The sequence below is a fragment of the Chelonoidis abingdonii genome, chromosome 8 (genome assembly GCF_003597395.2).
Source record: "Chelonoidis abingdonii isolate Lonesome George chromosome 8, CheloAbing_2.0, whole genome shotgun sequence".
NCBI classification, from domain to species: Eukaryota; Metazoa; Chordata; order Testudines; family Testudinidae; genus Chelonoidis; species Chelonoidis abingdonii.
In genome coordinates, this window is record NC_133776.1 from 101,134,767 (window position 1) to 101,147,511 (window position 12,745).

General features: G+C 46.6%; 1 protein-coding gene across 2 annotated transcripts in view; it reads right to left on the reverse strand.

The window, feature by feature from the left end:
* Nucleotides 1-12,745, reverse strand: part of FHL1 (four and a half LIM domains 1) — a 51,793-nt gene that overhangs the window by 11,084 nt on the left and 27,964 nt on the right. Inside the window, exon 1 of one of the 2 annotated variants that reach the window (XM_032773169.1) lies at nucleotides 8,122-8,231. The exons of the other annotated variant lie outside the window; for it this stretch is intronic. Coding sequence (XP_032629060.1) covers nucleotides 8,122-8,143 — 22 coding nt within the window. The 5' untranslated portion in view covers nucleotides 8,144-8,231. Of the gene's footprint in view, nucleotides 1-8,121; nucleotides 8,232-12,745 lie in introns of those variants that run through there. 2 annotated transcript variants of the gene reach the window in all.

The following is a 12,745-nucleotide window of genomic DNA, read 5'->3' on the forward strand; positions in this document are numbered from 1 at the left end:
TGCTCGGCTGGTGCCTGGAGCCGGCCCTGGCTGGATCAGGACTATGGTGCTCAGCGCCTGCAGGACTGAGCCCTAAACCGTGAAGGCCAGGTAGCCTAAACGGTCTTCCAGCTCCAGCTTCCTTGGAAACTGCCCCTTCCTGCCAGCCAAGAACCTGGTGACTGTGGGGCACATGTTCATCCCTTCCAGAGCTCACGCCAGCTGGGGCTGAATGTGGATGCAACACACAGGCTCCAGCTAGTGCAAACTGTGGCTGCTCTCCTCCTCCATGGGAAAAGCCACCTGGAGCATATTACCCACGTGCTGCAACCCCTCTGGTGGTGGTTCCCTCTCTGCCTGTGTTGGCAGGTCAAGGCACTTTCCCAGGCATCACAGTCAGTCATTGCAGCTCCATCCATGCCCCCAGGACAATGCCTCTTTCAAAGGCCTCAGGAGACACGTGAAGGCCAGACACAGTGTTCTTGGTGGCAGGAGGACAGAGGAAGTTGGACTACTCAGAATCTGAGCAGATTTAGGGCATGTGGCGAACTTCCCTTCTTTGAGAAAGATTTCCCACCATCCCCCAGAAAGACAGCAGAGGGAAAAAGGAAATGGTGGATGTACATCCCGAGTGGCGCCTCCTTGTAAATATGCCCTGACATGGAGCAGATCCTAAATTAAAGACCTAAACTGAGCCCTAACCTGGGAGGCAGAGCGTCTGGCACCTTCCTCTGAGCACCTGGACCCTGCTGGAGATGGGCTACTGGATTAGATGGCCCCCAGGTCTGGTCCAGCCCTGTTATTCCTAGGTTCTTACCAGGGGAGAGAGAGTCCATTAGGGAATGTCTACACCACATCTAGGAGCAAGCCTCGCAGGCCGGGTCCTCAGACTGGTGCTAGCAGGACTTGCACTCGCTATGGCTTGGGTCGGAGCTTGGGCTCTTGGGGTGGGGAGCAAGGCGGTGGGGGCTTGACAGCCTGAGCTCCAGCCCAAGCCACAATGTCAAGGCAACATCTACAGCACACTAGCATGACCCCTGCTAGTGCACGTCCTTGGACCTGGGCTGGGAGGCTGGCTCCCATATGCAGTGTAGACAGACCCTTAGGGACCTCACTATGCAGCTCTACTTTGCTTGGGAAGCCCCCTACATATGATGGTGATGGGCACCCTAGAAACCCTTAAGAGATTCAAGCTCTGAGCCTGCTAAGTTACCATACTCTGAAATTACCTGTTTGAAGAAAAAGGCGCCCAGTACTAGAAGTTCACATTAGCGCTCCCAGTACCAATTCTGCCACAGCTCCACTACTGAACCAGTTCAAGCAGGATTGGTTACATAATGTGCATCAATTCAAAGCAACTGCAACAGTGCAAGGCAAATGCATTGGCTGCTATGACTGCAGTGTACTGGGGTGAGCTCTGCAGCCTTCTATTACTGCGGTGTAGTGTCAGACCTTCCTAGCCGCAGTTACCCTTCGAAAAAACAGCAACTGGGCTTTTGATTGCTGGTTTTGGATGCACAGCCTGCCTTATCCCTATGTCTCATGAAATTCAGTGCCATGTGCAGGAACTGGGACAGACCCAGCTTCCCTTATGGCTTCTTTGCTCCTGTTCTGGGTTCCGGACTGGGCCCACAGGGCAGGGGCAGGACAAGGTGGGTGCAGAAGAGGTAGGCAAACCTCTCGGATTGGTGCAAGCCTTCAAGGCAGTGGAGTTTCCATGGCAATCAGGCAGCAGGGATCCCTTTGACCCTTGCTATTTATTGCTGAAGTGCTCTGATGGCAGCAGATGATGGTGCTTTGACAGCTAGAGGACTTGTTTGTGCCCCTTTCTCTCTGGCCACTCGCCAGTCCCAAGTGACTGGTAATTTTCCACTAATTGACAAGCTAAGGCTTGAATCCTAGTCTACTGAGGTCAGTGGGAGCAGGAGCAGGCCCTAGTTATCAACATCAACTTAACAGCAGCAGGTCAGTTGTTCTGTTGTGTCTCATTAACTACAAACCAACCAGCAGCAAAAATTCCTTTCCTCGCCAAAGGAGACAAAGCAGTGCTGAAAGGAACGCTCTTTAGCTGCCAAGCTCTGGAGGGGCTTCTCTGGAGGTAAACCTGCTGTTTCCTTCATCCTTGCCTGATGCTCCCTGCTCAGGCTGCACATTCGTGTAGATGGCCAACAGGTCACACCGGATTCAATTTCTTCTGATGTTATTAACACATTGAAATATAAATATAGGAGGCGGAGGGGGTGGGCTCGCACCCACTGGTGCTGCCCAGGTTTTCAAGAGGGAGAAACCTCCTTTTTGGTTTCTGGGTAACATTCTGCTCCCAGTCACATGCAACCTCACTGACTAATCTAGAACACACATGACCCGTGCGTGCGCTCCAAGTATTCTCCTCAGACAGTTCCCTCCCTTGTTTGAGAGGGGAGGGGAGCTGATGCACATCGAGAGATGGGCACTGCACAGTAAGCCAGTGGCAGCAATTAGAAGAGAGCTTCCACCATCTCTGTTCTCTTTCCATTTTCATAAAATAGAGCCCAAGCATCTGGGCGAACAGCTTTTTACTGGGACCAAGGCCAGTTTTCCTGTCTGGAAACACTGCCTTGCCAAGGTCAGAGGGACAGCGATCTCCTGCTGACAATGCAGCGTTGAGCCCATGCACACCCTGGGACTGAGCCAAGAGCCACATTTCCAAAACATGTAAACCGATGAGAAATATGGAAACTATGTTGACAACGGCCAAATATGTGCGACCTTGTCAGCCGAACAGGATTTATCTGAAAGAAATTGAATTAAGTGCAGTCCAGGGCAGGCAGCATTAGATCATTTCTTGATCTTAGTTTTATGATCCCCTTGAGCAAGACCAAATAACTACAAACCCATGGCCCTTCCTTGCAACCACGTCACTGAACCTTAATGCATCATGTACTAACAACAGACAACAATGCTACCATCCCAGCTCTAGTGTCTGCAAAAGATAAACACAGCACCAGCTACTCCTGCCACACAAAAGCAAAGGAGCCAGCATACAACTCCTGCCAGATTCTAGCTACCAGAGGTTCCATTTTTTGTAAACAGAGGGACTATTTATGGCCTGGAGCATTCTCAGCCATCCCCCAACCAACATATAGAGCATATCCCCTGTGCGCGCGCGCGCACACACGCACGCGCGCACACACACACACACACACACACACAGAAAGAAGCCCAGCCACCTCTGCAGAGCCTCTCTGAGTGGAACTGGGCCAATCCTGAGGCCGTATGACCTGTTCCACGGAGTCCCCGGCTCCCTAGGGGTCACTATGGGCCGAGGGAGTCCCCAGTAGCATGGCTCCTAGGCTGCCATGGAGCTGGTGGGCTCAGGGAGGAGGCACAGTGGCACAATATGGATGACCTGACACCCCACCCCCCCACCCTGTACTCAACTGGACACTCGGCAGCAGCCACAGCAGTTCATTATTTTGGAGAAGAGAGATTTGTATCCCTTTAGTCACTTGCCCCTATTACAAGCCCCACCACTGAACTTGCCCAAACTTCCAGGTACTTCACCCTGACCCTGTTGTCTGGAAAGTAATCCCATGTCATCGATCGCAAACCCAACACTGGATGTAGGGAAATACCAGGATTCCCCCCTCTCCTGGTCTCTGGCTTCCTTCACTTGTCTTTATTTCAGCGTGCAGCTTTACAGAGTTGCTCAGCGGCTATCCAGTGTACAGTATGGACCAATGCCAGGGCAACCCATAATCTATAGCAATGCAAAGTAGCTTTCCACACGTCAAAGCAAGCAGTAATCACAGGATACAATCATGTTACAGGCACAGCACATACTTCAAGAGCAAGACAGTGTGGTGCATGTGTTCATAGACTCATAGACTTTAAGGTCAGAAGGGATCATTATGATCGTCTAGTCTGACCTCCTGCACAACACAGGCCACAGAATCTCACCTACCAACTCCTGTAATAAACCCCTAACCTATGTCTGAGCCACTGAAATCCTCAAATGATAGTTTAAAGATTTCAAGGTGCAGAGAACCTTCCAGTAAGTGACCCGTGCCCCCATGCTGCAGAGGAAGGCGAAAAACCCCCAGGGCTTCTGCCAATCTGCCCTGGAGGAAAATTCTTTCCCGGCCCCAAATATGTTCTAGCTCGAAATAACCTCAAACATGTCTGCTTGGGATGCAGCTGTTCTACAAGCTAATTTTTTCCTGACCATGGTGTCTAGATGAAGGGAGTCTGAGCAGCATTGTTTAACTTCAGAAGTGTCACACATGCATCATCAGAATAGATTGTGATCCATATTGTCCTTCAGCTTTACATATAAACCAATCACTGAGGCAAGAAAACACTAATTGGGAAACAGGCACAAGCAACAACTAGACTTGAATGACTTTCCCACCTGGGCTGATCTCCATGAGGGGGCGGGATAAGCTATGGGTAGACGTGTGGGGGTGTGAACTGCCACAGGAGAATTTGCTACACTACAGGCCAACTCCTCAAACTCCCTTGAGAGCCTCAAGTAATAACAAGCATCCAAGATATCCAATGACACTTGTAATCCTCTTTTCGTTACTCTTCAAAGAGCTCAGACTTCACGGGGAGCAGCAACACCAATTTTCCTAAAGCAGCTCCAGAAACTAACACCATCTTAAGCTAGGGATTGAGTTCCCAGCAGCTCTGGCCATGCAATGCCCAGACCTCACTCCCTGGTGAGTTGGGCTACCGCTGCAGGGCAGCAGGCCACACCTTATCACATGTCAGGAAATTGATGCAAAAACAAGTTACAGTTCAGCTGGAAATCTACCTGACCAAAATAGGTGCCAATTAGCTGATTGTGCAAAAAGAGCATCTGCTCCTTTTCTAAAGCCACCCCTCATCCATACACACCAATCCTTTCCACCCGTTAGGACGTCTTGGGCACTGTGCCAAGCATGCCTCAGCTTCCAGGGAGAACTTTCCGTTTGGCTTTAGCACCAACAATTAATTCTACAATATGGTAAACAACTCTGTATTTCTTAATTCGTTCTCTCCAAAGGACACAAAACCAAAAAGCTTTACTTACAACGTCGTTTGAAATTGGTGCAAGGGCAATTGCATTCATACAAATAAATACTGCTTAGGATGACACGCTTGAGCAAGCTCTATCTGTGAGCAATACACAATATCCAGGGCTGAGTAATCAACTTCTCTCTGTGAACATTAATTTCTGAACTCTTCTGCAAGGCCCTCCCTCTCCCCCCAAACATAAGAACACTCGTTTTCCTGGCTTTCATGGCCTCCAGTTTGATTACCTGGAATTCAATCGGGCTATATAAAGCAACACATCATAGCAATGATTTGCAGACCACATTTACAAATGAAACTTAAGCATAACTGATAAGCAGAGCACATAGCATAGGATGTGTGTTAATGTCTTCAGGGAGAATGTACACATGCGATAAAGCTTTAGACAGAAACTCAAAGGCTGGGCTGTAAAAATGAATAGGGAAACTGTGCTTAAACTTTATTAACCTGTTTGCCACTTAGGAAGGAAGATGACACTTTAACCTACTAAACTTCTCTTGGTATGTTGAGACATTACAGACATCGCCTCATTTCTTTTATTGCCAACTTCTGTTGATGGAAGAGACAAGCTTTCAAGCTTCACAGAGCTCGTCAGTAACAGTAGCCAAGCTCAGCAGGGAGTGAGGTCTGTGCATTGCATGGCCAGAGTTGCTGGGAACTCAAGACCTAGCTTAAGATGGGGTTAGTTTCTGGAGCTGCTTTAGGAAAATTGGTGCTGCTGTTCCCCGTGAAGTCTGAGCTCTTGGAAGAGTAACAAAAAGGGGATTACGGTTGTCACTGGATATCTTGAACTCCTATTATTACTTGAGGCTCTCAAAGGAGGCTGAAGAAGAGCTCTGTGAAACTCGAAAGCTTCCACCAATAGGAGCTGGGCCAATAAAGGATATTATCTGACCTGCCTTGTGTCACTTAATATCCTGGGACTAACATAGCTATAACACTGCAAACAGTATTCTCAGGTAGCTGAGGAGGTTTTCTTTCAATGCTAGTGCAGATCAGTGCAGCTTCAATGACCGCAACGGGGCTAGGCTGATGTATGGCAGCTGAGGATCTGGCCCATGTATGTCGGATCTCAGTTACTGTACTCTGAATCCCTTCATGCAGTGCCATCTGGTTTGCTATAAACCGCAAAGGTGCCAAAAGAATGCACTTGAAAGGAAGGACCCTTCCCTTCATCAGTTATGAGGCATGAAGTTAATAGCTCCTCTTGTAAAAGGGGATTGCGGGCTGGTGGTACGGACCTCTGGCAAACCGGACAGAGAGAGAAAAGAAGCACTTAAGGTTCATTTGTGCAAGAAGATTAGCCAAAAGCAGTGTTCTTCCATTTCAAAGTAAGAGAGAGAGAGAGAGAGAGACAGTGTGTGTGTGTTCTCACCCAGCACATTCTACAAGCTACTGTGTTGATAAATGAGAGGTGCTTTTATTAACACATGGGCTACTGCAAGTTCTGCACGCATTTTGCAATATCTATGCAGCCCCATCACACAGGATCTGAGCACCTCACGGGTATAACATTGGTCCCTCACAACACCTCTCTGAGCCTGGGGTAGGGAAGTTTTACAGATGGGGATCCGAGGCAGAGTGACTGAGGCCATAATCCTGCAAACTCTTAACTTTCGACATGTGAGAAGCCCCACTCAAGTTAATGGGGCTCCTGGCATGCACAACCACTTACAGAATCAGGACCTAAGCCACTTGATCACAGTCATGCAGGGAATCTCTGGCAGAGCAGAAAATTGAAGCCAAATCTCCTGAGTCCCACACAAGTGTCCCTCATCCACAAGACCAGTAAGAAGAAGCTACCGTACAGTAACACGTGGCATACTTGGAGCCGTCTTCGCTATCGGGTGAGTGTTTTAATAATAAATTGCTAGTTAACAAAATGTAAATGTCTTGCTAAAATCTAAATGAAATGAGTGGCTCTATTAACTCAGAGCTGCTGATGCCACCTGCATTAATTTGTACTTTAGTATAAAAAAGGAGAAGTACCAATGCTCCATTCTGTAGGAATATTGTACACGCATTACACAAAAGACACCCAAGACTCTGGGCATGAGCTGGGCACATTCCATACCTTTCCCCTCTAAGTTTGCAAGGATCTTGTATTCTCATCGAGTTAACTCTTAAAGGGCCATGAACTCCACTTGTTCCATGTGTGCAGTTCAGATTGGTGCCAGCAGGAGCTGGCTACAAACTGAGAATACAATATATTCCCAGAGCCGAGCTACTTGCGATGAGAGGCAGAATGGTAAGAGCGGTTGTCATCTTTAGTCTGTTGGTGTAACAATGCACTGGACCGTTAAAAAAAATCAGTTAACTTGAGGAAATTGACCAAATTATTAAAATGTCTAACACCCATCAAAAGCCCAAACAGCAGCCAGTCGGTTAAGGTAGGGCATTTTCAGTGAGCGCCTCACACCAGGTGGTGAGCCATGAAATATGTGTATGCTAAGGGGTACACACTAAACATGCTTGCTTAACTCCCGTCAATGTACATGGGAGAGAGAACCCTACTCGTTCTTGCTAATGCAGAGGGTCTCTCTGTTTGATCGAGGAGGCTACCACTAACACAGAGAAGAAATGCGAAGTAACCACAATCCTTCCCCTAAAGGGTAGCTACCCATCTGTGGTTACATCTTCTACCTACCTCCATTCTCTGCTGCTGTACACTTCCCCTACCACCAATGATAATGCCAAAGCTAGCACATTCCATAGTTAATATCCACAAGCCATTCCCCACCCTCCCGCCCCAAATTTGGGGAACATTTGATAGCTTTACTAAAATCACAGTCAAACCGCAGGCTTCCCACTGTACTGTATAGCAAAGCATGTACTATTTTAAACCATTTCAAAAGCACTTAATCAACAACATCTTTGGCTACACAGTGTAATAACTTCTATTGTTGCAATCCTAAATGGTTATCATTAATTACAGCTAGCCAATTGTTCAAACCACTAAGAATGTACTAAATAAAGAATCACTTTTATGATACAATATCCTGCTACCAAAACAAAGTTGCACAATATAAAGGTATTTTAGACACAGGACTAGCACTTATTAAATAGCCTATGATATTTCCATTTTACCTGAATGTCTGTGGTAAGCCATTATTACGGGAACAAATTCACAGGCAGCCCCTTAGACAACGGCGTTCAAGAGTTCCTCGGCTGATAAGAATGTGTCTCGTTTGATAACATACATTTAAGGGGAGGCTATTAATACAGAAAGACCCACCCGCAGTTGTCCCCTCCCCAGAGATCACAGATTAATCCCAGTCAAAAATTCTTACCATTTTAGGTGATCCAAGGGAGAAGAATAGGATCTGGTGAAAGTACCATAAACAACATATAAATACCTGCACAACTACTTCAGCAGCCAAATTAGTTTTAAAGGCAGAGAAGCACTATAGGAACTTGACCTCTCTGCTAAAGTACAATTTGGCCTTGGCTTTAGAAATAGCTTACAACTGTTACACCATGTTAATCTAATGAACAGACCCAAACGGTTTGGGGCCGTGCTGTCTCAGTTATATTCATTCTGAGCTGCTCTTTATTTAAAAAAAAAAAAATAGGCTCACTGCAAAATATTAGGGTCCAGCTAAAAAAAATGAATTAGTTAAAAATGTCATTTGTAGCTCCCCACCAGCTCTGCTAGGTCGAGGGGGAAACCACAGTCAGGCATGCCAGAACCCAAGGCCCCTTAACAGTGAATAGGGCACAAATAGGGGGAATTTACATGCACTGATGATTTTCGTCTGGTATTTAAAATCCTGCATAACTTAATGCAATTCATTTTCACAGTCACAGGTGAGGCTGGCCTGCTACTGTCTTTATAATAAGCCTCATTTCTCAAGTATTACCCACTAGTTTACAGTGTGAAGTGGCAGGAAGCTACGTTAGCAGAAGCCCTAACACCACAAGAACAGCTGTTTCTTTCCAGGCATGGCAGACAGACAGAGTGATCAGTGGTCTGAGCTCAGGGCTGGAAGCCAGGAACTCCTGAATTCTAATCCTGTTTATGACACTGACTGACTGCGGGGCCGTGGGAAAGTCTGTTAACCTCTCACGCTCAACTTTCCCCTCTCACCTACTCAGAGGGCGCTGTGAGTATCAGGGAGCTAATGTTGCAATTCTTTTCAACAAGGCCCATCTCTGTGGCTCCTACACTTTACACAGCAATTGGAAAAGAAAGTGCTAAGTATCATTGCCAGGCTGCAAAGAGACAGTATCGTAACCAGCCTCCTTCATAACTGTCAGTTACGTCTAAAAGTTTCATAAGATTGCTTGAAAGGACCAGGTTTGAAAACATTAATTTCCAGACTGGCAAAAAGAGTGGATCTACTTATTGTTGATCCAGCAGATTGTTCATAAGAAACTAAAATGTTCTGGCTAAGAACATTCTCCCAGTCCACATATCAAACTCTAGCAAATTGTTCTTGTGGTTCACAATGCCGTGGGAATCAGAACAATTGGCATTTTTAAATGAGCCGGTCTTCTTCCATATAAACAGTGTACATAGCGGATTGTTTTGGCAAGGTGTGTCGTGTTCCCATGGATAACCATCCTTGTTACTGTTTTAGTAACTCTCTGGCATACCACTCCCCCTAGGGTATGTGAGTGCTGGTGGTTCTCGCCACATTCCAGCTTGAGTAATTACAGCCACCCTAAAATATCCTCTGTAATTTCAAACAGATTTGGTATTCTTCACTTCCTGGCCTAAAGAGCTGTGTAACATTCCTGTGCAATGTTAAACACCTATCACGTTCCACCCCAGAGATGGTTGCATTTCAATGGGAGTGAAGAGATTCATGAATGGCATGGGACAAGCATTATGTACACACGTAAGTGTTCTGTAGGTATATTAGGGAGAGAGATTGTGAGGGTGTGAGAGTGTATTTCGCAGCCAGAGACACACACACACACAATGGAGAGAGAGAAGAGGAGAAACAGGGAGAAAGGGACAGGCAGAGGTTCGAAGAACAGAATGGGTGGAATCCTGGCCCCACTGAAGTCAATGGGAGTTTTGCCATTCACTTCAACAGACCATAGGATTTCATCCCAGGAGTGTAGTTTGCAACATAGTGTATAATAGTAAGCCCATAAATTTAAAGTTATCACCATGTGGCACAGAGATGACCCATGCCTACCGATACAGGGAGGGGAGCATGCACAATACAAGCCAAGCAGCAAATCTGGGGGCGGGGGGAGGAGACATGACCCCACATGACCCCTCCCCCAATGTGTCGCTTCTTATGTGGCACAGTACAGAACAACACGGTCTGGAGCACAGCTTCCTCACTCTAGAGGTGGTGGCATAGCTGTCCTGGGTGGGAGTCCAAGTATAACTGGGCTATAGACAACAAAATGAAATTGAACAAAGACAAATGTAAGCAGCTATGCTGAGGGAAGTAATATCAAGTACACAAATACAGAATGGGGGATAACCAGCTTGGCAGCAGCGCTGCTGAGAAGGATCTGGGCATTGTGGTGGATCACTCAATAGGAGTCAGCAATGTGATGCTGTTGCAAAAAAAAGCAAATGCAATTTTAGGTTGCCTTAACAGGGGCATAGCATGTAAATCACAGGGAGGTGACAGTACTGTTCTATTTGGTGCTGGTCAGGCCTAACCTGAAGTTTGGTGTCTAATTTTGGTCACCAACGTATAGAAAGGACGTGGAGAAACTGGCCAGAGGTGAGCGACAAAGATGATCAAAGGGATGAAATGCCCTACAAGCAAAGGCTGCAGGAACTGGGTATCTTTAGCTGGAAAAGAGGAGGTTGAGGGGGACAGGATAGCCGTCTTCAAATACTTAAAAAGCTGCCATAAAAAAGGAGAAAAGTTGCTCTCTGTTATCACAGAGGGCAGGACAAGGGTTCAAGTGACAGCACAGCAGATATAGATTAAATCTCAGGAAAAACTTCCAAACTGTAAGAACAGCAGGACAATGGAACAGATGCATCAGGAGATTGTGGAAGCTCCTTCACTGGAGGTTTTCAGAAGGAGGCTGAATAGCCACCTGTTTTGGGTGGTTTAGACACAACCAATCCTGACTCTTGGCAGGGGGTTAGACCAGATGATCCCTGTGGTCTCTTCTAACTCTATGCTTCTATGGCCCTAGACAATTTCACACTTCACTCCAGACCAGTGTTTCACCCCAGTGATCACCAAGATCTCTCTTTCCATCTCATTTACTGCTATTCTGGTGTTTTCTGGGATGATGATGATGACGATGACGATGACGATGACGATGATAAAGCCCAGAAGGCCACATTGTACTAAGCTCCAGGGAGACACTGGCGTCTACACTGAAAAGTGGAGAAGCCAGTCCAACCTGAGTTCCCTATCAATTCTGCCAGGAGAATCAAATACTAGCAGAATTTCGAAGGGCAGTGGACACGGGTCCTTACACTCCAAAGCAATCAGGAGCTGGACTTCATGGTACAGGAGCTCTGAGTTCACCTTCAACCCTGGGCACTTCTTTCTCCTTGTGTGTATTATTCCTGCCTTGCTGAATTCAGGAAGAGTTCAAAACTGTAGCACTAGGCGCTGGTCTGCTGGCACAAGGATGAGGATTTGAGCTGTGCCTGTGGCATTTTTTGGGTGACCAGATGTCCCAATTTTATAGGGACAGTCCTGACACTTGGGGCTTTTTCTATTACCCCCCACCCCCTGTCCTGATTTTTCACACTTGCTGTCTGGTCAGCTGAGGCATTTTTAACATTGGTAGTTTAAAATTTCTTTATTTTTTCAACTAATACAGGAGTTACCCAAAGAGACGTTCCCCCAAAGTGAACTTTTTATCAGAGTGGTGGCTGTCGAGCAGGCAGCATGATTAAGGGAGTGTGTCATGAACCTGAATAAAGAGTGATTCAACATTGTGTTTTCCAGAGTATTTTCTTGACCTGAATCATCCTGCCAGAAAAGGCCTGAGCAGCTTCAGGCTTCTCACATGTCCATCTGTCACTCGACAAGACAGAAACAGTCACTTAAATAGAGACAGGAGATAGCCCAGCATTGATGAACTATTAGTCACCAGCATCAGAGACAACTGAGCAGCAATAAATATAGAGAGGTGGCAGGACATCATGCCTACATTTCAGAGTAACATTTTACTTTCAAGCTCTGTGTATGTTGACAGTGCTACACTCAGTGCTGTAAAGTGGCTGATAAACAAATAAGGATACACTGATGGCTTGGACTCCTGGACAAATTCAGCCTCCTCCAATCGCATATTGCCCCATAACCGTTTCTCTTCCCTCCAGCTAGTTTTTGGAATTCTGCCCCTTGATTTAGAATCATGGGTGACAGCAGAGGACAGGTGTAGAGGGTTGTCATTTCAGGCAGTGAACATTTAAGAGGGAATTTAGTGCTTAACATTATACTTCTTTATTCAGTGCATCAGGGGCCCATGCACAGTGCTCAGTGCCTCCCAAAATGTACTCACAGAACTGACACAAAAATATGTATCAATGCAGTGTTTTTATTCAAATTGCCAACGCCACAAAGGCCAGTTTATACTCGTCCACAAGAGAAAACACACCTTTCAGCAAAAGATCTCCTGGGAAACATCCCTCCAGCTTTCAGTCCTTCCCTCACATCCCTGTTACGGCTGCAGCGAAAGATGAAGGTTGCAGCATGCCTGGAAGGTGAAAGAACCAGGGCTCCGGAAGAGAGAAAGGTGTTCAGGGTCATGCAGCCCTCATGGGAAT